This window comes from Chiloscyllium punctatum, chromosome 8 (genome assembly GCF_047496795.1).
Source record: "Chiloscyllium punctatum isolate Juve2018m chromosome 8, sChiPun1.3, whole genome shotgun sequence".
Classification (NCBI taxonomy): domain Eukaryota; kingdom Metazoa; phylum Chordata; class Chondrichthyes; order Orectolobiformes; family Hemiscylliidae; genus Chiloscyllium; species Chiloscyllium punctatum.
The window spans coordinates 65,363,989-65,387,667 of record NC_092746.1 but is presented as its reverse complement, the minus strand read 5'-3'; the positions used below and the strand labels follow the sequence as shown (position 1 = coordinate 65,387,667).

At 42.1% G+C, this 23,679-nt stretch overlaps 1 protein-coding gene across 3 annotated transcripts in view; it reads left to right on the top strand.

Annotated features, from left to right (window-relative positions):
- The window catches only part of stk17a (serine/threonine kinase 17a), a 115,983-nt gene that overhangs the window by 15,202 nt on the left and 77,102 nt on the right, over positions 1–23,679 (top strand). For 2 of the 3 annotated variants that reach the window (XM_072575682.1, XM_072575683.1), the window contains exon 2: positions 20,506–20,718. The exons of the other annotated variant lie outside the window; for it this stretch is intronic. In XM_072575682.1, coding sequence (XP_072431783.1) covers positions 20,506–20,718 — 213 coding nt within the window. The remainder of the gene's footprint in view (positions 1–20,505; positions 20,719–23,679) is intronic. 3 annotated transcript variants of the gene reach the window in all.

The window sequence follows — 23,679 nt, the reverse complement described above, 5'->3', positions numbered from 1 at the left end:
TAAATTCCAGTTACCTCAAGGATGGGGAGGAGTTGATTTGCCAAACATCAGGAGGTATCAGTTGAATTCCCTGCTGTCCTTAGTCTGCAATTGGGTAGGTAACGATCTGAACTCAATATGGCAGGATATCGAGGCAACATTCCCTGTTATTAACCTGTTGTTCGTGGATAAGATGAGGACAGTTATGGACCACTGCCGGAACTCCATTGGCATTAATACGATCAAGGTATGGAGGGCGATGCGTCAGAGTGAGGGCTGCTTATCCAAGACTTCGCCACTTATGCTTTTAGTTTGCCAGGGTTCCGACCAGGGATGATGGACTCGGGGTTCAAACTATGGGCAGCGAGAGGAGTTTCTAGTTTGGGAGACTTGTTTAAGGGGGAGATTGTGATGTCTTTTGAGCAACTGAGCTACAAATACGGGCTGCCCAGCAGAGATCTTTTCTGTTTTTTTCAGGTTAGGGCTTTCTCCAGAAGAAGACTAAGCTTCTCACTCAACCCGATATAGAGAGGTGGTTGCTACGTTCCACAAGCACTCTTTCGGTTAGTGCTCTCTGTCGCCTGCTGGGTGGCAGGGCCTGCCAGAATATTAACCAGTTAAGAGTAGAGATCTCTTCTGAAACATGGGAGGACATATGGGAGAATGCTGGAAAGATCTCATGTGCTACACAGTTAAAAGGTCTGCACAGGGCTCATCTAGCACTGGACCATCTGGCGAAGTTTAAAAAAGGAGCATCTCTAATCTGCCCCAAATGTAAAATAAGTGTAGGTACTCTTATCCATTGCTTCTGGACATGCCACAGGCTCTGTGTTTATTGGAGCGCTGTGGCGGGAGAGATAGGGAGGGTCTTGACGACTGAAGTTAAAGTAGACCTGATATCTATCTCTCCTCTTGGGTCTACCAAATTTACCATCTTTAGATTGGCATGGGAAGAAACTATTTAATATTCTTGCGTATGGAAGAATATTCTGATGAATTGGGTGTCTGAGAACCAGCTGGGCTTGCTGGGATGGCAGAAATTAGTTATGGAGCACATTCCCTTGGATTCTTTTACAAACATGGTGCACCACACAACAGACCATTTTTATAAGACATGGCAGCCCTACTTGAGATACTTGGATATAGATTTCTCAGTTATCTTAACCAGGGCATTTGTTTAACCAGGATGGTTTGCCGAGCCCTGGGCCCTGGAAGGGGGACCCCTGAGTTAATATGGGTACACATACAGTGCTCCCGTTCCTTTGTTTGGGAGCTTTGCGCCGAGAATAGCTGTTTTTGTATTTTGTCAGGTTTTTTTGTGTTTTCTTTTAATTTTCTTTGTTTTTTTAATCTATTAGTTATTTACTTATTTATTGGGTTGCTTTGCACAGTGTTCAGGTTTGTTTTGTCTCCTAGGGTAGGTTAGTAGTTAGTAGACGGTAGTTGTATTGTAATTTACTTTTTTCTCTTTATACTGGTATTTGTTTGTATTTTTCAATAACTTTATATATTTGTAAAGTGTTTTTAAAAATTTGCTAATAAATATACTTACAAAAAAAGATAAGAATTCACTACTGTCTTCTCTCATCTCATTTCCAAGTGCAGGAAGACTGGTATGTGCAGGTATCTCAGTTGCTAAGTGCAAGTTGAGGTTACTAAAAAGGCAGCAGTAAATTTTCTTTTAATCTTTTAATGAAAGAAGCTTAAAGGTGTGCTTATAATGTGGTCATAGCACTGGTTGAATAGCAATCACAAGTGATGACTCATTAAGAGTTAGGCCTGGAAATTGATAGAAAATGGGTAATTTGAACAGTTTAACATTTGCCTCGCAGATTTGTTATGCAAGAACCACACTTTGTAAGCTCATTGGCAAACCACTCTATCGCAGCAGGTGCAAGGACTAGGAGAGAAGGGTAGAGGCTGCAAAGAAGAAAATTTTACACAGAGTGGTAATTACCTCACTGCCCACAAGGATGGTGAATGCGGAAACAATCAATGGTTTCAAAACGAAATTGAATGGGCACTTGAAGCAAATAAATGTGCAGGGATTTGGGGATTGAGAAGGGGCGTCGGACTGGCTGGGATGTTTTATGAGAACTGGACTTGATCTGCCAAATGGGCTCCTTCTGTGCCTTTTATGAATCTATCACTGTAACTGTGCTGAACTTCTGCAAAATGTTTTCACATAGCTTTAGTGACTGAACAAAAGCTTGAAAATATGATTTACTTATTTTCTATGGGTTTTACTTGAGTATTGAAAGTTTGTAGTCTCCATTGTTGACAGCAGTTTGATTCGTATGCAAATCAATGAAACCATCTGGCCTTAGCCAGCAGCCTTTGCAGACTTCTGAATGAGAGAAGAATCAGCCTCATCACATGAATCACTGTATTCCAAAGGTAGCATTCCCTCCTTTCGGGGAGACATTCAGTTCTTGTGATGTGCATGTTTTGTTGGTTGTGACTTTCTCTTTCCTGCTCCCTGTTGGCATTCACTCAGCTTCTTCATAGAATCATATTGTTAGTAACTCCAGACCACTTCACAGGGACATTCATGTTTTTCTTGAAAAGCTGATTGTTTACATTCCTGTTTAATATTTCATGTGGAAGAACTCCAGCTTGGTGCTTGAGGAGGAATGCTAATCTCACCTTTTTATACTGTGGGATAATAGGAGTAGTGATTCCATCTGATATAATGTGGTTATGTCGAGGGAGGTGTTATTGCTGTAAATAGATGAGCCCAGAGCATCATCATCTTTGAAGGTAGTTATGGCCAAGTAAAAACCCGTGCCGATTGTGTACTCCACTGCCATGCATTTTCCTACTTAATTCTGTGTGATCCTTCTCCAGTTATCAGACTCAGTATGTGGCAGAAAATATACACAGTTGTGTCTTTTTAACAAACTTGTAGACCTATAGTTGATTGTTGTGGAATTTCCCATGTAACATAAACAGGGCTGATTCTTCAGCACCTTCTTCTATAGATCTCCAGCATATTTTAAAATTCAGATCTCCAGCATCTGCAGTTTTTTGCTTTTGTTAATATTTCTCACTATACAGTTTTGTTATTTGTTTTATATGAATTTTAATAACTTGATTGATAGGTACATAGGTATTCATCTGTACATTGACAGATTTCAACAGTCATATGGCATGCAACTCTTGTAATATTTTCCCGATCCATCTTACTTCACAGTTACTGGATATTTCCCTGTTGCAAAGTTTTTGATTATGACTTTGAGGCTTCACTTTTCGCTGGTACTAGATTGTCATGGCATAGTTAATGTACACTTTGTGTGTGGTTGCAATTTGTACTTAGAGTTTTCATTGGTTACAAAATCTTTGTCTTTTGCTATTGCTAGACAGTTGTGTAAATATATAATTAACACATGTCTCTGAGTTGCATTATTGTCTAACTAAATGACTTTGCCGTTATATTGATGATATTTAGTTCAGAATTTGGAATTGGTACCCAGCATTATATGGTAAAAATCAATACCTTTCAGTCCAGTAGCAGACTCAGCGGCTTACAAAACAACTGAAGTGAAAACTTGTTCACTCCATCTGTTTTTGACTATAGTTTTTAATTCAATGTGAAAACAAATTAAATTCATAAACTATATTTGTTTTTCACCTTCGTACAAAATGAGTAACTTGCCCAGTGACACCTGAATAATTTTAAAGGGATTTTTGTTTTTCAACTTCTTTAACTTATGCGACTCTTTTGTTTTACTCCTTGTTCTTTAACCTCTCTTGTGACCGGGTTTATTTATTTATATTCACATAATAGTTCACTGTATCTGGAAGGAGAGGGGGAGAAAGAGAGAAGTGCAGTGTGAGAATGACTTCATCTCTTAGCAATGTGGTCCCACAAAAGAATTGATGTATTTGTTTTGGGAGGGAATATGTTAAAATTAGATTCAGGGCATCAGCATGTTGCCACATCCAGCTGGTGGTCTTGAATTCAAATCAGGGGAGGGAATGATTTGCCTTCACACTAGGAAATTCTAAACGAATTTGGATCTTATACTGTACCTTTGATGAAAAGTATGTAATTCCATCGTTGGTCACTTGATGCTGCTAAGTATGTCTTTGAAATCAATTTGGTTTCCAGAATACATGACAATAGGGTTTACTTGAATTCAGGAGAAAGAGTTTACTTGAATGCAGTCCGTCTACCCAAATTGTGTAATGCGTTGTCCTATTATGTCCTATATTTATGTAAAAGTATTTTGCAGCTATTTATCCACTCGCTGCTATGTATTTGCCTAGTGAATGTATTTTATGCTTATGTTTGCTCCATTACTCTTGCCATTTTAACCTTACTGTTATTAGCCCCAGGCCTGTATATGAATCTGCTCCATCATTTAATAAGATTGTGTCTGATCTAATCGTAAAGTCAAATCTACATTCCTGTCTGTCCGTTTGCTTCACAAGAATTTTTACCTCTGCCTTAAAAACACTTAATGAGGTGGAAGCAGAGTCCTTGTGTGGAATAGAGTTCTAAAATTTCATTACTCTCTGAGAATTCTTTGTTTCATCTTTGTTTTAAATAAGTGACACTGGATTTTTAAACAGAGACCACCAGTACTAGATTTTCCTGCAAGAGCAAATATTCCCTCCGCATCTACCCTGTCAAGGCCTTTCAGGGTCCTGTATGTATCAATCAAGTATAGATGAGAGAATTTTCTTTTGTTTTGCAGAGGGGATAAAGAGGCTCAGCATGAAGTGGAAGAAGCAATTGTGCTTTATAGAAGTTCACCTATTACTGCCTTGTTGTGAAATGTCATTAAAGGCACAGCAGTTTAGATATTTGTGTTGTTTGTATCCTGTATTTTGTCTAAATTTTAAGGAAAATCCAACAATACCAATTGTCCCTCACTTGAGTTTGTATCTTAGTTTTGTATGAACATCAGTTTGTTTAGTTTGCTGTAACTGAGCTCTGAATGTTATTGAAGGCTGGCAAGCTTCTTTGTTTTATTCTAACTAGCAGTTTCAGTTTCAAAAATACTACTAACCACCACTAACTACTGTTAACTTCAGTTATGTGTACCAGCCCTCTCGAAGGCACTTTTTAGAAAGATGCATAAATCTCGCAGACACAGCTGCTAATAATTCTTTAAATGGGGGAGGACATTTTTTCTTTTGTTCACTTATGGGATGTGAGCTTTGTTAGCTTGGCTAACATTTATTGCTCATCCCTAATTGCTCTTCAGAAGGTGATGGTGAGTTGCCCTCTTGAATTGCTGCAGTGAAAATGGGGAGGCAATGGTCCAGTGGTATTATTGCTGGACTGTTAATCCAGAGACCCAGATAATGTTCTAGGGACACAGGTTTTAATCCTGCTGTGGAAGATGGTGAAATTTGAATTCCATTTTTTAAAAAAATGGAATTAAGTCTAATGCTGACTATGAATCCTTAGTTGATTGTCAGAAAAACCTATCTGTATCACTAATGTCCAGTTGGGAAGGAAACGGCCATCCTTACCTGGTCTGGCTTACACATAACTCCAGACCCACAATCTGGTCGGCTCTTAACTGCCCTCTGGGACTGTTCGATGTGGGCAATAAATGCTGGCCCAGCTAGTGGCACCCTCATCCCCTGAATGAATTAAAAAAAAGGGAAGGTAAGGCCCAGTCGTATTATCACTAGACTATTAATCCAGAGACCCAGGTAATATTCTGGGAACCCAGGTTCAAATGCTGCTGTGACAAATGGTGGATCTGAATACAATAAAAATCTGGAATTAAGATTCTAATGATCGTTTGAAAAATTCATCTCGTTTTCTAGTGCCCTTTTTAGGGAAGGAAACCATCATCCTTTCTTGGTCTAGTCTGTATGTGATTCCAAAACCACAGCAATGTAGTTGACTCTTAACTACTCTCTGGAAGGGTAATAAATGCTGGCCAGTGATACCCATATCCTGTGAATGAATTTAAAAAGTAAGTCCATATGCTATAGATAAATCCACAGTGCTGTTAGGGAGGAATTTCCAGGATTTTGACCCAGTGACCGTGAAGGAACGGTGATATGTTTCCAAGTCCGTATGGTGTGCAATTTGGAGGGAAGCTTGCAGCTGACTGTGTTCCATATCTGCTGCTCTGGTCCTTCTAGATGGAAGTGGTTTGGAAGGTGCTGCACATTTACGGCTAAACCCGTTCAGTTTCTGGCCAATGGTAACTCCCAGGATGTTTTTAGTTGTAACATCGTTGAATGTCAAAGGGTGGTTGTTAGATTCTGTCATCCGAGATGATCATTACCCGGCATTGCGTGATGTGAATGTTACTTGTCACCTGTCAGTTCAAGCCTTTGGGGGGAGCAGTGGGTGGGGGAGGATGGTGCAGGGATGAAGTACAAGTCTGTGGGATCTTCATGAGGAAGATTGTTATTGCAAAGGAAGGGAGGCAGGGGATTCTCCTCAGTTGAATCAGGAGGTGAAAAGGAAAAACAAAGTTTTTGTGTTGCGATTTATTCGACCACAAGACGTGTCATCCCGAGTACCAGTAGAATTGACAGCAGTATGACATTTTAAGAGGAAATGATAAGTATTTGGAAAAGAAGGATTGGATGATAAATTGATCTGAAAGGAGTTACAGGTAAAGGCAAAGTCTCTATTCTCCCAGGGGACCATTGGACTGCCCTCTCATTATAAAGAGACCACTGGTAGTGGTTTACCCTGAGGATCACCATGCCTCAGGCAAGGGGAAAGATTGAGAATGTGTCTCTTTCATGGTCACCTCAGCTGGTGTGGGAATTGAGCCCATATTGTTGGCATCACTCTGCATTGCAAACCAGCCATTTAATTAAGCAAGTGCAGGTTGTGTCTCTCACACCCTCACGCTGCCTGGGTCCACACCGGAATCCATAGAAATGGGCAGAGAGATGAACCCTGTTGAAAATTGAAAATTGCATGATGTGCAGAGCTTGATCATGACCAACAGAAGACCAATTTGGCTGTTTCAGCATATGCGGTATGGATGGGGAGTTTCTCTGGATACATCAGCCATAATGCAATAACATGACAACAAAAATATTTCTCTAGCCTCCAACACTGCATGATTGTTGGAGAAAATTATCTGAAGAAAGGTTAGAGGATGAAGTTTAAAAAGCCTTATTCATTTTGCATGATGTTCTTTTTAAGCTCAAGCTGTTCAAGTGAAGGTGTGCAGTTGTGAGAACAAAATAGGGACTTCAAATAGAATGAATTGCATTGACAGATGCTTATTATTGATGCTATGTGGCTAAATATTTAACAATATTTCAGTTTGTGGAGATAGGAATGATTAGGTTAGATGACCAAAAGCACGGTTAAAGTGTTAAATTGTTAAGGAATTTCTTAGAAGGAAAGCAAGGTAGAAGAGCTTAGGGAAGGAGGTCTGGAGATTAGGTCACAAATAACAGAAGGCAGTGGCACTGCTGCTAGAGCAGTTAAAATTGACCATGTCCAAGTGACTAGGATTAGGAGATTGCAGACTGGAGGGCTGTGGAGGTGGAGGAAGTTTAGAGGGAGGGGTGAATACATGAAGGGATTTGGAATGAGGATGAAAATTTAACAATCAAGAAGCTTGCTCAACCAGGAGCCAGTGTAGGCCAGCAAGCCCAGGAGAGATAGTGGAACATGACTTTGTAACCCATTTTGGATGGCATCATCTTTTGAGATGTAAAGACAACCTTTTTTGGAATATGGACTGAAATGGGAAAAGATGCTGCTTTAACCTAAGGAAGCTGTGTAAGAAGATGTTTGCAGTTTTAAAAACAAGTTATTAGAATACTTTACAGAGAAAACTAAGAAGTGCAGATGATGGAAGTCAGAAGGAGCTGGAGAAACTCAGCAGGTCTGCCAGTATAAATGGAGAAAAAGCAGAATCAATATTTTGGGTCCAGTGACCCTTCAGGACTTATTCTGAATAGTGTTGAACTTTGTGCAGTTATCAGAGAACATCTCAACTTTCTTTCTCAATGTTTAAGGAAAAAAATCATTGATGTAACAGTTAAAGAAAGTTGGGCCTAGGATAAAATCTCTGCAGACACTCCTCAGGATGTCCTGGAGCTAGAATGATTAACCTCCAATAATTACAACCATCTTCCTCTGCCAGATATGATACCAGCCAGTAGTTGTTTCTCCTGATTCCCATTGATTCGAGCTATGCTGTGGCTCCTTGATGCTGTACTCTGTTAGATGATGTCAGTGGCAGTTGTTATCACCTCACCTCTGGAAGTTGGCTCTTTTGTCCATGTTTGGACAAAGACTATAATAAGCATCTGTCAATGCAATTCATTCTATTTGAAGTCCCTATTTTGTTCTCACGACTGCACATCTTCACTCGAACAGCTTGAGCTTAAAAAGAACATCATGCAAAATGAATAAGGCTTTTTAAACTTCATCCTCTAACCTTTCTTCAGATAATTTTCTCCAACAATATAGTCAGGTTCACTTGAGTGACTCTGTCAAAATTCAAACTGAGCATCAATGTGCAGATTATTGCTAAGCAAGTGCCACTTGATAGTACTCTTGAAACTAATCGGGTGGTAATTGGCATGGTTAGATTGTCTCCTGCTTTTTGTGCACAGGACATACTTATGCAATTTTCCACATGGCTTAAGGGTTCTGTCAATGTTTTACTGTACAGGAACAGCTTGGCTAGGGGCACAGTGATGTGATGTATATGTTCAGTTCACTAGGACTTTGAAGAACTTTGGAAAGTCTTGCTGAAATTCTCTCATGCCTTCATTCTGAATTACTGTCGCACTCTTTCTATGAGACTCGGGCAAATACATGCATTTCTGCTCAACCATGAAACATTCTGGTTCCTCAGTATATATACTATTACACTGACATTTTGTCCTGAGATTAAGCTACCTAGTCATTTCCATCCACCTGATGACCTGTGCCCCTTGGATCTTGCACTTTGTAGTCAGACTTTTTCAGACAACATGGCAAGCTGTCTGCCAGTACTGAAGCAGTTGGTCCTGTGTCAAGTTTAAATTCTGCTTCAAAGACATGTTTTTAATTTTATGTAGCAAAGGTTTCGATTCTTTGACCTCCTTGGTAAAGGTTGCCTTCATCATCTTATTTTATATCTTTATGTTGAACTTCCTGCTTTGTTACATGATTTCCACTTTTCTAGAAATCTTTCTTTTGCAGAAACTGTCGCGAATAACTCACCTCCTGACTTTCCAATCTGCGAGGCACAAGTCAGGAGTGTGATGGAATACTCTCCACTTGTCTGGATGTGTGCAGCTCCAACAATACACACAAAGCTTGGCACCATCCAGGACAAAGCAGCCCGTTTGTTTTGCGCCACATCCACTCTCACCAGTGACGCTCAGTAGCAGCAGGGTGTACCATCTACAAGATGCACTGGAGAAATTCACCAGACATCCTCAGACAGCACCTGTCAAACCTATGACAGCTTCCATCTAGAAGGACAAGGGCAGCAGATATGGGGGAACATAACCACTTGCAAGTTCCCCTCCAAGCCACTCCTATTTCAAGTCCATCACCGTTCCTTCACTGTCACTGGGTCAAAATGTTGGAATTCCCTCACTAAGGGCAGTGTGGAACAACCCATAGCAGGCGGACTGGCATGGTTCAAGAAGGCAGCTCACCACCACCTTATCAGCTAGGGATGGGCAATAAATGATGGGCAGCCAGTGATGCCTACATCCCCTTTTTAAATGTTTTTGTTGGTAATGGGGTGGGAAATCAGTTTTCTGTTGATTTGCAATATTTTCCAACATGATACAACTGGCCACACTTTTGTGTACTAAATTGGGGGAAGGCTAACTACAGCAATATTAGGCAGGAACTGGGGTATGTAGATTAGTGGTGGGGAGGAGGTTGCTGTGGGGGGGGATTAAGACCATAAGACATGGGAGTGGAAGTAAGGCCATTCGGCCCATCGAGTCTACTCCACCATTCAATCATGGCTGATGGGCATTTCAACTCCACTTACCCGCATTCTCCCCGTAGCCCTTAATTCCTTGTGACTTCAAGAATTTATCAATCTCTGCCTTGAAGACATTTAGCGTCTTGGCCTCCACTATACTCTGCGGCAATGAATTCCACAGGCCTAACAAACTCTGGCTGAAGAAATGTTCTGTTCTGAATTTACCCCCTCTAATTCTAAGGCTGTGTCCACGGGTCCTAGTCTCCTCACCTAACGGAAACAATTTCCTAGCGTCCACCCTTTGTTTGAGGGTGCATCCATATCTGTCATTCGGGAATCTTTTTTAAAAGAAAATGGATTCGAGTTCAATCAAAAAGAAAAAGCAGACAAATGTAAGGTTTAGGAAACTGAAGATAGAGCCCTCGAAGAATGCAAAGATTGCAGGAAAAACACAAAGGTTTAAGAAGGCCATGAGATGACTTTGGTAAACAGGATAAGGAAAATCCCAAGGTGTTTTATACATGTATAAGGAGCAAGAGGATAGCAAGGGAAAGGTAGTGCCAGTCAATGAGAAAGGAGGGAATTTATGCTTGGAGCCACAGGTAGTAGGTGAGATCCTCAACGAATACTTTAAATTGGTATTCGCAAAAGAGAAGGAAATGATGGATGGTGAGTCTCAGGTGAGGTATGTTGATTATTCTAAGGCATGTTGATATCAAAAAAAAAGGAGATAGCGTTGGGCATTAAGGTAGATCTGATGGGAACGATCCCAAAATGCTGAGGGAGGCCAGTGAGGAAATCACAGTGAGGAAATTTATGAAATTTGTGTATCCTGTTTAGTCACAGAGAAGATCATAGAGGGTTGGAAATTTGCCAATGTTGTTCCTTTGTTTAAGAAGTGCAATGGGGATAATCTGGGAAATTACAAGCCAGTGAACTTTAATCAGTGTTGGGAAATTATTGGAGAAGGTTCTTAGGATTTACTCACATTTAGCAATAAATAGCATGGTTTTGTCCATGGAAGGTTGTGTCTCACAAAGTTAATTGAGTTTTTTGAGGAAGTGACAAAAATGATTGAGGGCAGGCTGCTGATGTTGTCTATCTGGACTTTAGCAAGGCCTTTGACAAGGTTTCTCATGGCACGCTTTTACTGAAGGTGAAGTCATACGGGATCTATGGTGAGCTATGGTAAGATAAATACAGAATTGGCTTGGTCATAGAAGACAGAGGTTACTTTTCCTACTGGAGATCTGTGACCAGTAGTGATCTGTAGGGATGGGTGCTGGGATTCTGTTGTTTGTAATGTATGTAAATGACTTGGAGGAGAATGTTGGTGGCCTGATTAGTAAGTTTGTGTATAACACAAAGATTGGGGAATGTGTCGATAATGAGGATTGCCAGAGGATACATCAGGATGTAAATAGGCTGAAAGATCAGATGGAGTTTAATATGAGGTGATGTATTTTAGAAAATCTAATGCAGGGGGAACATTATATAGTAAATGCTTGAAATCTTTAGTGGCATCAAAGTGTACTACGAGCAATTTAGCATGGCCAATTCACCTGACCTGCATATCTTTGGACTGTGGGAGGAAACTGGAGCACCTCGAGGAAACCCACGCAGCCAGGGGGAGATTGTGCAAACTCCACACACAGTTGCCAGAGCCAGGAATTGAATCCAGGTCTCTGGCGCTGTGAGGCAGCAGTGCTAACCACTGTGCCACCGTGCCGCCCCAAGGACAACTTGATCAAGATTTACAAAATTATGAGTGGCATTAATAGAATTGATAGTTGGAATCTTTTTCGTAGGATAGAAATATCAGTTGCTAGGGAACATCACTTCAAGGGAAAAGAGGGTAAGTTTAAGGGAGATGTAGGTGACCCAGAGGCCTCTTTTTACACAGAGGGTGGTAAGTGCTTGGAGTGCGCTGACCGAGGAGGTGGTGGAAGTGGATACAATAGATTAAGTGACATCTTGACAGATACATGAACAGATAGGGAATAGAGGAACATGGATAGCTTGGAGGCAAAGGTTTTAGTTTGGAAAGGCATCATGTGTTGGCACAGTCTGGGGTGGCCGAAGGGCCTCTTCCTGTGTGGTATAGTTCTTTGTGCTACTCAGCTACCCCTTTCTGGACATTGTTGCACTGTCTGGTGCTGTATCTTGTCCAATCAATAGGCCAATAATGTTGATTCCTGTCCTTTGTGCATTTTGGTGAGCTTTCAGGTGTGTGATTCCATCATATTTGGCCCTTTCCATCTGAGCATGTCAGATGACTTCACAATGTTTCCTTGTGACACTGATTATTTTGAGCCCTGATTTCCACCTGCATCATTAATTAATTTTGCTTTCCCAATGTTAAATCCTGCTTGGATTGAAAAATGCCTGACAGTTTTACATCCCTCACACCAACTACTGTATAGTGTCTAATTAATTCATCCTTCAAGGCTCTGTTCCTGATGAAGGGCCTATGGCGGAAATGTCAGCTCTCCTACTCCTTGGATGCTGCCTGACCTGCTGTGCTTTTCCAGTGCCACACTTTTTGACTCCATAGCAGTCGTACCCTGCTAGATAATATTCCATCCAAAGCTTTGTATTGATTCTCCAAGATGTTGAGATTGCTGATTAAATCTCAAACACACTAACTAAATTTCTTTGGGGCTGAAGTATGGGTTTAATGCTTTCATAATGCATCTGTTGTGCTCTGTTGTGCTTTCATCCATACTTCCCACTTATAGCTTCATTATGCATCTTTCACACAAAGGTTGAGGTAATGGCAAGGTCTCTACTGGAGGTCCATTTCTATGGGCTGTCATTTCTGGCTAACCTGGGTAAATACGCCTTTTTTTCTTACTATTGACGTGCTCTTGGCCTGTGTTTTATTCCTCTCCAGAATATTGCCAGTTCATGGCTTTGGTAGAAAGTCTTGTACATCCCTATAATCAAAGTCCTCTGAGACATATACCCAGCCCTTGGAGTCGTCCCCTTTTGCTTTCTGTTTCTCAAAATTCTCCAAAGTCCCAGTCTGCCTTCAGAGTGTTCTAATTTTTTTTTCCCTTTAACCATACATTAAAAGTCCTCTGAAATCCTACCCTCCCTTTCGAGTTTTGCCTCTAATTCATCTTCAGGTTCTGGCTCTGGAGATTTAGTTTTCCCTTGAGCCACTGTGCTTTATACTGTGCATTTAAATCAATACTGATTCCTGAGCATTGAGAGAGAATCTGGTGTGTATTTGGCTGTGGGTGTCTGCACACACACTGTCCCCGAGGCTGCTTGCTCCTTATTACAAGTAATACTCTTCAGCTACTTATTTTCTGTAAAACTCCTTTGTTTACATCGATTGAGGTTATCAAATACGGTTTTCAAATGTAGTGTCTAAGATCTCTCTCCTCCTATTCATTCCAGACCAGAACCAGCGCTCTCTTGCTGATGGGAGAAAGTGAGGACTGCAGATGCTGGAGATCAGAGCTGAAAGATGTGTTGCTGGAAAAGCGCAGCAGGTCAGGCAGCAGGAGAATCGACGTTTCGGGCGTAAGCCCTTCTTCAGGAACCTGAAGAAGGGCTTATTGCTAAAACGTCGATTCTCCTGCTCCTTCGATGTTGCCTAACCTGCGCTTTTCCAGCAACACATTTTTCAGCTCTCTTGCTGATGTCAGAGTTATGTGATCAGTTACATCATCATTATGTTCAAGAAATTTTGTTATGGCACACTTAATTCCATAATCTTAACATTTTCCCCACATATCTCCAAGGAATAAAGATTCCAATTGAAAGTAAAATACTCCAGGCCACTTATTTATCAATATTGTAATCAAAGGCTGCTGAGTGATGGTTTCTTAAAAAAAAGGCTTGTTTCAGAAATCAATCCTCAAACAATGGATAAAATGCCTTGTGGCCAAAATAGTAGTTGACTTATTTAGTCACTCTACATCAATGGTATGATTACGTGTGATTTTTACTCCGCATAATAACCCTAACTGTATCCACTAACTCACTCTGAACAATGCTACAGGATATCTGTGCATACAGATGTGTCCACTCAGCTGCATTTAATTTTTAATATACTTCGCATTTTCATTAAAAATGTTTGTCTTGAAATGGTTCTGGCAGATTCATTTAGACCAAGATTCAAGTTTACTGACTATTACACTGTTTGGTAGCTATTGCTTCAGTCGTCAGTCATTTGGATCTCTGCTGGATTTTTCCGAAGGTCGATGTCTTGAATCCTGTAAAGGAAACTGGAACCCATTTGCCATGTCCGTGACCATTCTAGTGCATTGCTTTGCACCCCTGCCCTTGGCAGTAATTTGAGTTTAAACCAAACTGTTTGTCACCTTGAGTGCCACATTTGACCCCAAGGCATGTTTCCAGCAACGGGTTTGAGCTAGACTAGGTTGAAAGCGTTATTCAGTCCCTACTTTCTGTCAGCATTTAATGTCTGCCAACAATAATAACACAGTTGTGAAAAGATCATTGTTACACCTTTTTATTTTAAGATCTCTGGTCTCAAGGACATTTGGTTACAACCCTTGTGATTGACAGTGGAAAATGACATTACATTTGGACTAGTATCTGAAAATTAGCCTCGTCTACATTGTCAAAGCTGTTCCCAGCGTGGTAGTCCACTTCCTTTTTGAAAATGTGCCAAAGTGGGAAATGACCTCATAATTGAGAAGCAAAGCACCATCCTGATATGGCATGAGTCTTTTACTCCTTCTCTCATGACACTATTTTCAGAAAGTACAGTAATGCAATAAACATATGGCAAATTAAAATTTGGAAAATGCATTCATAAACCAAACTATTTTTTTCCTTTTCCACTTGTGTTTGAAACCTAGTGATTTCCACAATAAGTAATTCAAAAAGTATTCATCTAACTATGTATTCAAATGTGGTCAGAAATGGTTTTGCAAGAATAGAGTTTCAGTGGCAGAAAATCAAAGTTAAATTGTTTGCAGCTGTATTTAGCTATACCAGAGTAAAACCTGGTCTACCTTCCAGAAGACCAAGAATGTTCAGTTTTTTGAACTGCATCTGTTCAAGTTAAGGTTGCTTTTAAATTTGGTAGTCGCACTCTCACAGAGTGGCTTAGTCAGAGATGTGGAGCAGAATTGTGATGTTTACCTGCTAATCTGGTTGCTGCTTTAAGGTTTTTGCACAAGGACTTGCTGCAGGAAAGTAGTCAAAACAGGAAAACCCAAACATCTATGGCTTTTTGTAAATTGTCAATCTGAGCAATTGCAACTGCATGTGAATTTTTATTTCCGTGACCAAAGAATGCATTGTGAAATCGAGTCTTGGTAGTGGTCAGTGAATCATTTTTTATTTTAAATTTTCATTTTAATTGCCAATTTTTGAAAGATTGATTCCAACTTGAATATTTAATATTCACTTGAATATCTCGGTAGGACCGGCTTAGTTATAGGAGATAAAAACAATGACTGCAGATGCTAGAAACCAGATTCTGGATTAGTGGTGCTGGAAAAGCACAGCAGTTCAGGCAGCATCCAAGAGCAGTAAAATCGACGTTTCGGGCAAAAGCCCTTTATCAGGAATACAGGCAGAGTACCTGAAGGTTAGAGAGATAAGCTAGAGGAGGGTGGGGGTGGGGAGAAAGTAGCATAGAGTACAATAGGTGAGTGGGGGAGGGAATGAAGGTGATAGGTCAGGGAGGAGGGTGGAGTGGATAGGTGGAAAAGAAGATAGGTAGGTAGGACAAGTCATGGGCACAGTGCTGAGCTGGAAGTTTGGGACTAGGATGAGGTGGGGGAAGGGGAAATGAGGAAACTGGTGAAGTCCACATTGATGCCTGGGGTTGAAGTGTTCCGAGGCAGAAGATGAGGCATTTTTCCTCCAGGCATCGGGTGGTGAAGGAGGCCCAGGACCTCTATGTCCTTGGCAGAGTGGGAGGGGGAGTTGAAATGTTGGGCCACGGGGCGGTGTGGTTGATTGGTGCGGGTGTCCCGGAGATGTTCCCTAAAGCGCTCTGCTAGGAGGCGTCCAGTCTCCCCAATGTAGAGGAGACCGCATCGGGAGCAACGGATACAATAAATGATATTAGTGGATGTGCAGGTAAAACTTTGGATGTGGAAGGCTCCTTTAGGGCCTTGGATGGAGGTGAGGGAGGAGGTGTGGGCGCAGGTTTTGCAATTCCTGTGGTGGCAGGGGATGGTGCCAGGATGGAAGGGTGGGTTGTTGGGGGGCATGGGCCTGACCAGGTAGTCACGGAGGGAACGGTCTTTGCGGAAGGTGAAAAGGGTGGGGAGGGAAATATATCCCTGGTGGTGGGGTCTGTTCGGAGGTGGTGGAAATGTCGGTGGATGATTTGGTTTATGCGAAGGTTGGTAGGGTGGAAGGTGAGCACCAAGGGCGTTCTGTCCTTGTTACGGTTGGAGGGGTGGGGTCTGAGGGCGGAGGTGCGGGATGTGGACGAGATGCGTTGGAGGGCATCTTTAACCAGGTGGGAAGGGAAATTGCGGTCTCTAAAGAAGGAGGCCATCTGGTATGTTCTGTGGTGGAACTGGTCCTCCTGGGAGCAGATGCGGTGGAGGCAGAGGAATTGGGAATACAGGATGGCATTTTTGCAGGAGGTAGGGTGGGAAGAGGTGTAATCCAGGTAGCTGTGGGAGTCGGTGGGTTTGTAAAAAAAAAATAAATGTCGGTGTCAAGTCGGTCGACATTAATGGAGATGGAGAGGTCCAGGAAGGGAAGGGACGTGTCAGAGAAGGTCCAGGTAAATTTAAGGTCAGGGTGGAATGTGTTGGTGAAGTTGATGAATTGCTCAACCTCCTCGCGGGAGCACGTGGTGGCACCAATGCAGTCATCAGTGTAGTGGAGGAAGAGGTGGAGAGTGGTGCCGGTGTAATTATGGAAGATGGACTGTTCTACGTAGCCAACAAAGAGCTGAAAATGTGTTGCTGGAAAAGCGCAGCAGGTCAGGCAGCATCCAAGGAGCAGGAGAATCGACGTTTCGGGCATGAGCCCTTCTTCAGGAATGAGGAGAGTGTGCCAAGCAGGCTAAGATAAAAGGTAGGGAGGAGGGACTTGGGGGAGGGGCGTTGGAAATGCGATAGGTGGAAGGAGGTTAAGGTGAGGGTGATAGGCCGGAGTGGGGGTGAGCGTGGAGAGGTCAGGAAGAAGATTGCAGGTTAGGAAGGTGGTGCTGAGTTCGAGGATTGGAACTGAGACAAAGTGGGGGGAGGGGAAATGAGGAAACTGGAGAAATCTGAGTTCATCCCTTGTGGTTGGAGGGTTCCTAGGTGGAAGATGAGGCGCTCTTCCTCCAGCCGTCGTGTTGCTATGGTCTGGCGATGGAGGAGTCCAAGGACCTGCATGTCCTTGGTGGTGTGGGGGGGGGTGGGGGAGTTGAAGTGTTGAGCCACGGGGTGGTTGGGTTGGTTGGTCTGGGTGTCCCAGAGGTGTTCTCTGAAACGTTCTGTAAGTAGGCCGCCTACTTGCGGAACGTTTCAGAGAACATCTCTGGGACACCCAGACCAACCAACCCAACCACCCCGTGGCTCAACACTTCAACTCCCCCACCCCCCCCCCCACACCACCAAGGACATGCAGGTCCTTGGACTCCTCCATCGCCAGACCATAGCAACACGACGGCTGGAGGAAGAGCGCCTCATCTTCCGCCTAGGAACCCTCCAACCACAAGGGATGAACTCAGATTTCTCCAGTTTCCTCATTTCCCCTCCCCCCACCTTGTCTCAGTCCCAACCCTCGAACTCAGCACCACCTTCCTAACCTGCAATCTTCTTCCTGACCTCTCCACGCTCACTCCCACTCCGGCCTATCACCCTCACCTTAACCACCTCCCACCTATCGCATTTCCAACGCCCCCCCCCCAAGTCCCTCCTCCCTACCTTTTATCTTAGCCTGCTTGGCACACTTTTCATCATTCCTGAAGAAGGGCTCATGCCCGAAACGTCGATTCTCCTGCTCCTTGGATGCTGCCTGACCTGCTGCGCTTTTCCAGCAACATATTTTCAGCTCTGATCTCCAGCATCTGCAGTCCTCACTTTCTCGTAGCCAACAAAGAGACAGACATAGCTGGGGCCATTACTGGTGCATATGGCTACCAGTTTGGTCTGGAGGAAGTGGGAGGATTTGAAGGAGAAATTGTTAAGGGTGAGGACCAGTTCGGCCAAACGAATGAGAGTGTCAGTGGAAGGGTACTGTTGGGGACGTTGGGAGAGGAAGAAATGGAGGGCTTGGAGGCCCTGGTTGTGGTAGATGGAGGTGTAGAGGGATTGGATATCCATGGTGAAGATGAGGCGTTGGGGGCCGGGAAGACACAAGTCTTGGAGTTGGTGGAGGGCGTGGGTGGTGTTTCGAATGTATGTGGGGAGTTCCTGGACTGGGGAGATAGGACAGTGTAGAGGTAGGTAGAAATGAGTTCGGGGGCAGGAGCATGCTGAGACAATGGGTCGGCCAGGGTGGTCAGGCTTGTGGATCTTGGGAAGGAGGTAGAACTGGGCAGTGCAGGGTTCCCGGACAGTGAGGTTGGAAGCTGTGGGTGGGAGATCTCCTGAGGTGATGAGGTTCTGTATGGTCTGGGAGATGATGGTTTGGTGATGGGGGGTGGGGTCATGGTCGTGGAGGCGGTAGGAAGTGGTGTCCTCGAGTTGGCGTCTAGCTTCAGTGGTGTGGAGGTCAGTGTGCCAGAGTACCACTGCGCCTCCTTTATCCGCTGGCTTGTTGGTGAGGTCGGGATTGGAGAAGGTGAAAGGTAGTAGTGGAAGGATGCTTTTCTCAATAGAAGGTTGTGATAGTGGTCTTCTACAGGAATCAGTGCTGGGGCCTCTGATGTTCATGGTCTACATAAATGATCTGGAGAAAAACATGGCTGGTCTAATTAGTAAGTTTGCAGACAATGCAAAGATTGGTGGAGGTGTGATAGGTGTCAAAGATACAGCAGGATTATAGATTAGTTGGAGGCATGGGCAGAAGAATGGCAGATGGCGTTTAATCCAGACAAGTGTGGGGTGATGCATTCTGGATGGTCAAATACAGGTGAAATTATACAGTGAATAGTAGAACCCTTAGGAGTATTGATATGTAGAAGGATCTGGGTGTGCAAGTCCACAATTCACTGAAGGTGGCAGTGATGGTAGATAAGGCTGTAAAAAAGGCCCACGTTGGAATGGGCACTGAGTATAAGGATAGACAAGTTATGCTGCAGCTTTATAGAACTTTATTTAGGCCATACTTTGAATATTGCACATAATTCTGGTCACCACACTACCAGAAGAATGCGGATGCTTTGGAGAGGGTACAGAAATGGTTTACCAGGATGTTGCCTGGTATGGGGCATTTTAGCTCTGCAGAAAGGTTGGATAGACTGGGTTTGTTTTCACTGGAACATGGGAGATTGAGGAGTGACCTGAAAGAAGTGTATTATGACATGAATAGAGTAGAAACTTTTAGGCTTTTTCTCAAAATAGAGGGGTCGATTACTAGGGGACGCAGGTTCAAGGTGCAGGGAGTGTGACACTTAAAATAGATGTGCGAGGCAGGTTTTTCACACAAAGGGCGGTAAGTGCCTGGAACGTGCTACCAGAGGAGGTGGTGGAAGTAGGCACAACAGCAGCATTCAAAAAATACCTGGACGAATACATGAATAGGAAGGGAATCGAGGGATATGGATCCTGTAAGTGAAGATGGTTTTAGTATGGAAGGGCAAAATGTGTCAACGCAGGCTTGCAGGGCCGAAGGGCCTGTTCCTGTGCTGTATTATTCTTTGTTGTTTGTACTGCCAATCAATCCTGCTGTTCAGTTAAATTATGGCTTCTTCCAATCTGGTATTCATTAAATTTAAATTGTGATCTAATTGTAGAATTCTCTTCTAATTGTAACTTGTTATAATCCTAAATTTATACCTTTATTAGATTTTATGTATGGTTTGGTTAATAGAAGAAAATAGTAACAGAGAGAAGAAAATACTCATTTAAAATACTACATGCAATTTTAATGTGATTCGGGTTCACATTGCTATCCAAGATCATGCTGTGGAGGTGCTGGTGTTGGACTGGGGTGGACAAAGTTAAAAATCACACAACACCAGGTTATAGTCCAACGGGTTGATTTGGAAGCCATAGCTTTCGGAGCACTGCTCCTTCATCACCACCTGATGAAGGAGCGCGTTCCGAAAGCTAGTGCTTCCAAATAAACCTGTTGAACTGTAACCTGGTGTTTTGTGATTTTTTAACTTTATACCAGATCATGGTTGTGTTTATGCACCTTCTTGGCTCTCCACTGAGAAAGTACATCTTATTGCTAATTTTCTGCTTCACTATTACTTTCAAAAGCTGACTGTTTGTTTAAATATTAAACAGCGTATACTTTGATGTTTTGAACCCATGTACTTTGGAAACTAACTGAAGAGCAACAAAAGAAAGTTAACCACAATTGCTGGCTGCATTGCAAGAAATCTGATTCTTAGATTTGAACTCGTGTTTAAAGCAAAGAAAAGTACAGTATAATTTCTCAAAATGCCAACTAGAAATAGTTGTAATTCTTCATTTGCATTAGAATTAAGCAAGTTGTAACGATTTAAAGTTTCCACGTCTATTGCAAAGTTTTGAATGATTCGGTCAATTTAAACTGAAGAGATATCTCTCTCTTGTTTGCACAGAGGTAAATTTGCAGTTGTAAAAAAATGTACCGAGAAAGCTACAAGGAAGGAATATGCTGCCAAATTCATGAGAAAAAGAAGGAAGGGTCAAGACTGTCGAACGGAAATTATTCACGAGATTGCAGTATTAGAATTGGCTGAATCCAATCCTTGGGTCATCAACCTGTATGAAGTCTATGAAACAGCATCAGAAATGATCCTAGTTTTGGAATAGTAAGTATAGTTTTTTAAAAATTCTTTATGTCCTTTCTGTAGTTTGTATTTTGACTCCAGAATGTTTAAATAATTGAAGTTGGTTATTAAAGTTACTGATTTTTTTTATGCACTGTCTCGACATGAGTATAGAAAATAAGAGCTCATTGCGCAGGGGTGACTTATTAGCATGGGCAAAAGGTTTGTTAATCAATTAGTAGTGGATTGAGCCAACATAAACAGGTCATTTTCAGGTTGACACGATGTAAGGAGTGGAATGCTATCGGCTCCACTCTTCCCATTGACCAATCACAATCACCTCCTACCTGCATCCACCTATCACCATCCCACCAACTTTGCCCCCAGCCTTACTCCCTCCCCCTATTTATTTCTCAGCCCCCTCTCCCCTCCCCAGTCCTGATGAAAGGTCCTGCCTAAAACTTTGACTCTCCTGCCTGGCCTGCTGTGCTTTTTCCAGCACCACACTTTACTGACTCTGACTCTCCCAGCACCTGCAGTCCTCACTGTCTCCTAGTTGCTGCCACAGAGATCAATGTTGGAAGTTTTAACAATGTATAATTAATTTTTGTGACTTCTACAAAGAGACTGAGTGTATGGTCGCTAAATTTGCTGATGAGGTGAGATAATAAGTTGTGAAGAGGTACTTTGGAGTCTGTAAAGGGATGCAGCTTAAGTGAGTGGATAAACAATTGTGAATAAAGTATAATGTGAGAAAATGTGATCTTGTCCACTTTGGCAGAAACGATAGGAAATGAGTGCATTATTTAAACAGCAAAATTGCAGAAGGCTGAGGTACAGAGAAACTGTGTATCTTGATGCATGAATCACAAACTTCAGTGAACAGGCAGCACATAACTAAAAAGGCAAATGGAGCATTGTAATAATATAAAAGTAGGGATGGTTTGTTGCAGTTGTGCAGGGCATTACTGAGACTGGAGAGGACTCTGTACAGTTTCGCTGCCTTATTTAAGAAATCATAATTGTATTGGAAACAATTCATAGAAAGTTCGATGAACTGATTCCAACGATGAAGGAATTGTCTTATGTGGACAGGTTGGGCCTTTTATTCATTGAAGCTTTAAAGAATGAAAGGCAATCTAATGGAGGTAAACAAGATTCTGAGGGTATTTAGTGGGAGGGGTGGGGTATGTGTGTATGCTGAAAGGAGGTTTCCCCCTGTGGGGGAGACTAGAACTAAGGGGTGCAGTTTAAAAATGTAAGGTGCCTCCCATTTAAGATGGAAATAAGATTTCTTTCTGCAGTTTGAGAGTCTCTGTGTTCAGAGAACAGTAGAGGCACTGTCATTGAATATTTTTGAGAGGCAGAAAGATTCTTTACTTAAGGTGCCAGAAATTAGTGGGTGTCAACAAGGAAGTAGATTTGAGACCACAACCAGAACAGTCATGATCTTATTGATACGGAACTAGCTGGACTGGCAGGTAAATCTACTCCTATTTTGTATGTTTGCTTGTATGAATTATGTAATTAAAAGTTGATTATAGGCTAAGGCATTTGAAAGATTTAAGAAATTTTTATTTCATCCTCCCTTGGGTATGATATTTTTGTCTATTGTAACTTTTAGGCTTTTCCCAGTGTAAGTGTTTTCCAGTTATGGACTTGGTCTTAATGAGAACTGTGGGGATGGCATTTCCACCCCTCAGTAGAAAATGCTCTGAATCATCTTGATTCTGTTGTGTTGTTAAGTTTCATTTTCTATATCCTGTACTTTCTCTTTGAAAGGACTGTGAAAAATTCCTCAACTGATTTCACTTGAAGCATAGGGTCACTCTTTTTAAACTGCTGGACTATTGACTTTATTTCACTATATATTATAAATCCAGATATATAATATAATCTAGATATTTCAAACTGCATTAAATCAGCTAATTGTTGAAATATTTTGGAAATAATAAATTTGTATAAGGTAAGCATCATGTGCATCATATTTTTATCAGTCGCATACTTCTAAGTTGCTTTAGTGGTCCTTCTATAGCAAAGTTAATTTGAAGACATTGAGAGCTGGATATACCAGGTGCTCCCGAACATAACAGATTGAAAGGGCTAGTACTGAGAAGTGGGGAGGATCAGAAAAGCCTGCAGTAGGAGCTGGGAAAGGACTGTGTTGGGGAGAGAGATGGAGAGCAGTTAGATATCAGAAGGGTTGGTATGGGGGGAGCTCAGAAAGGTTAGTGCTGGATTGTGTTATGATCCCAGCTGGTTGAAATACTGGACACGGCTGGTTTACTTTGTTGGCAAGATAGATGGCACAGATCCGATTGGTCCCAATGGATCTTGATTCATGTTCTGACTGGGGTGGATGTAGTACTACTTTCCACACTGAGTCAAATTTCTGGTTGTTTCTTATGTGCTAGGATCTGGATAAGAGTTCAGTGCAATTTCAGGCTACTGTTTTGAAGCTACACCCTTTTAGAAAAGCACATTGTCTCACTGGTGATGATTGTAAAGGTGTGCTTTTGACTTTGTGACATCTCCTTTCTCCTCACCCTCTGCCCTTGAATGAGCTGAAGTGAGGAAAATGGAAAAAAAAATGAATGGAATGGATAGAAAAGAGAAACTGAGAATAAATCTCTGAGCTAATTGACAATAATACCTGATGGTATTTTCTGATGTTTTCACAAACAACAGATAAATTGCACTGGTGTCATGCTCTAAACAAAACAACATATGCTCACAGTCTGAGATCACCAAACCTTAAAGAATCTGAGAGAACCTTCTGGTGGCGAGGGGCTTGCAGGAGAAAGTCACATTCTGAATTTTCACATCTTTAGTAACTTGATATCAAATTTTTTGAGTTTCAAACAAATAAAATATTTCTACAATAATACTGTCTATCTGGACGTGGCTTGGACAGTAGGTTGGAAATCAAAGCAGTATGTTCTAGAAAAGTACTTGGAGACCACTATCTGAAATAATCAAAGGTAAATCTCATTCACCAAAATT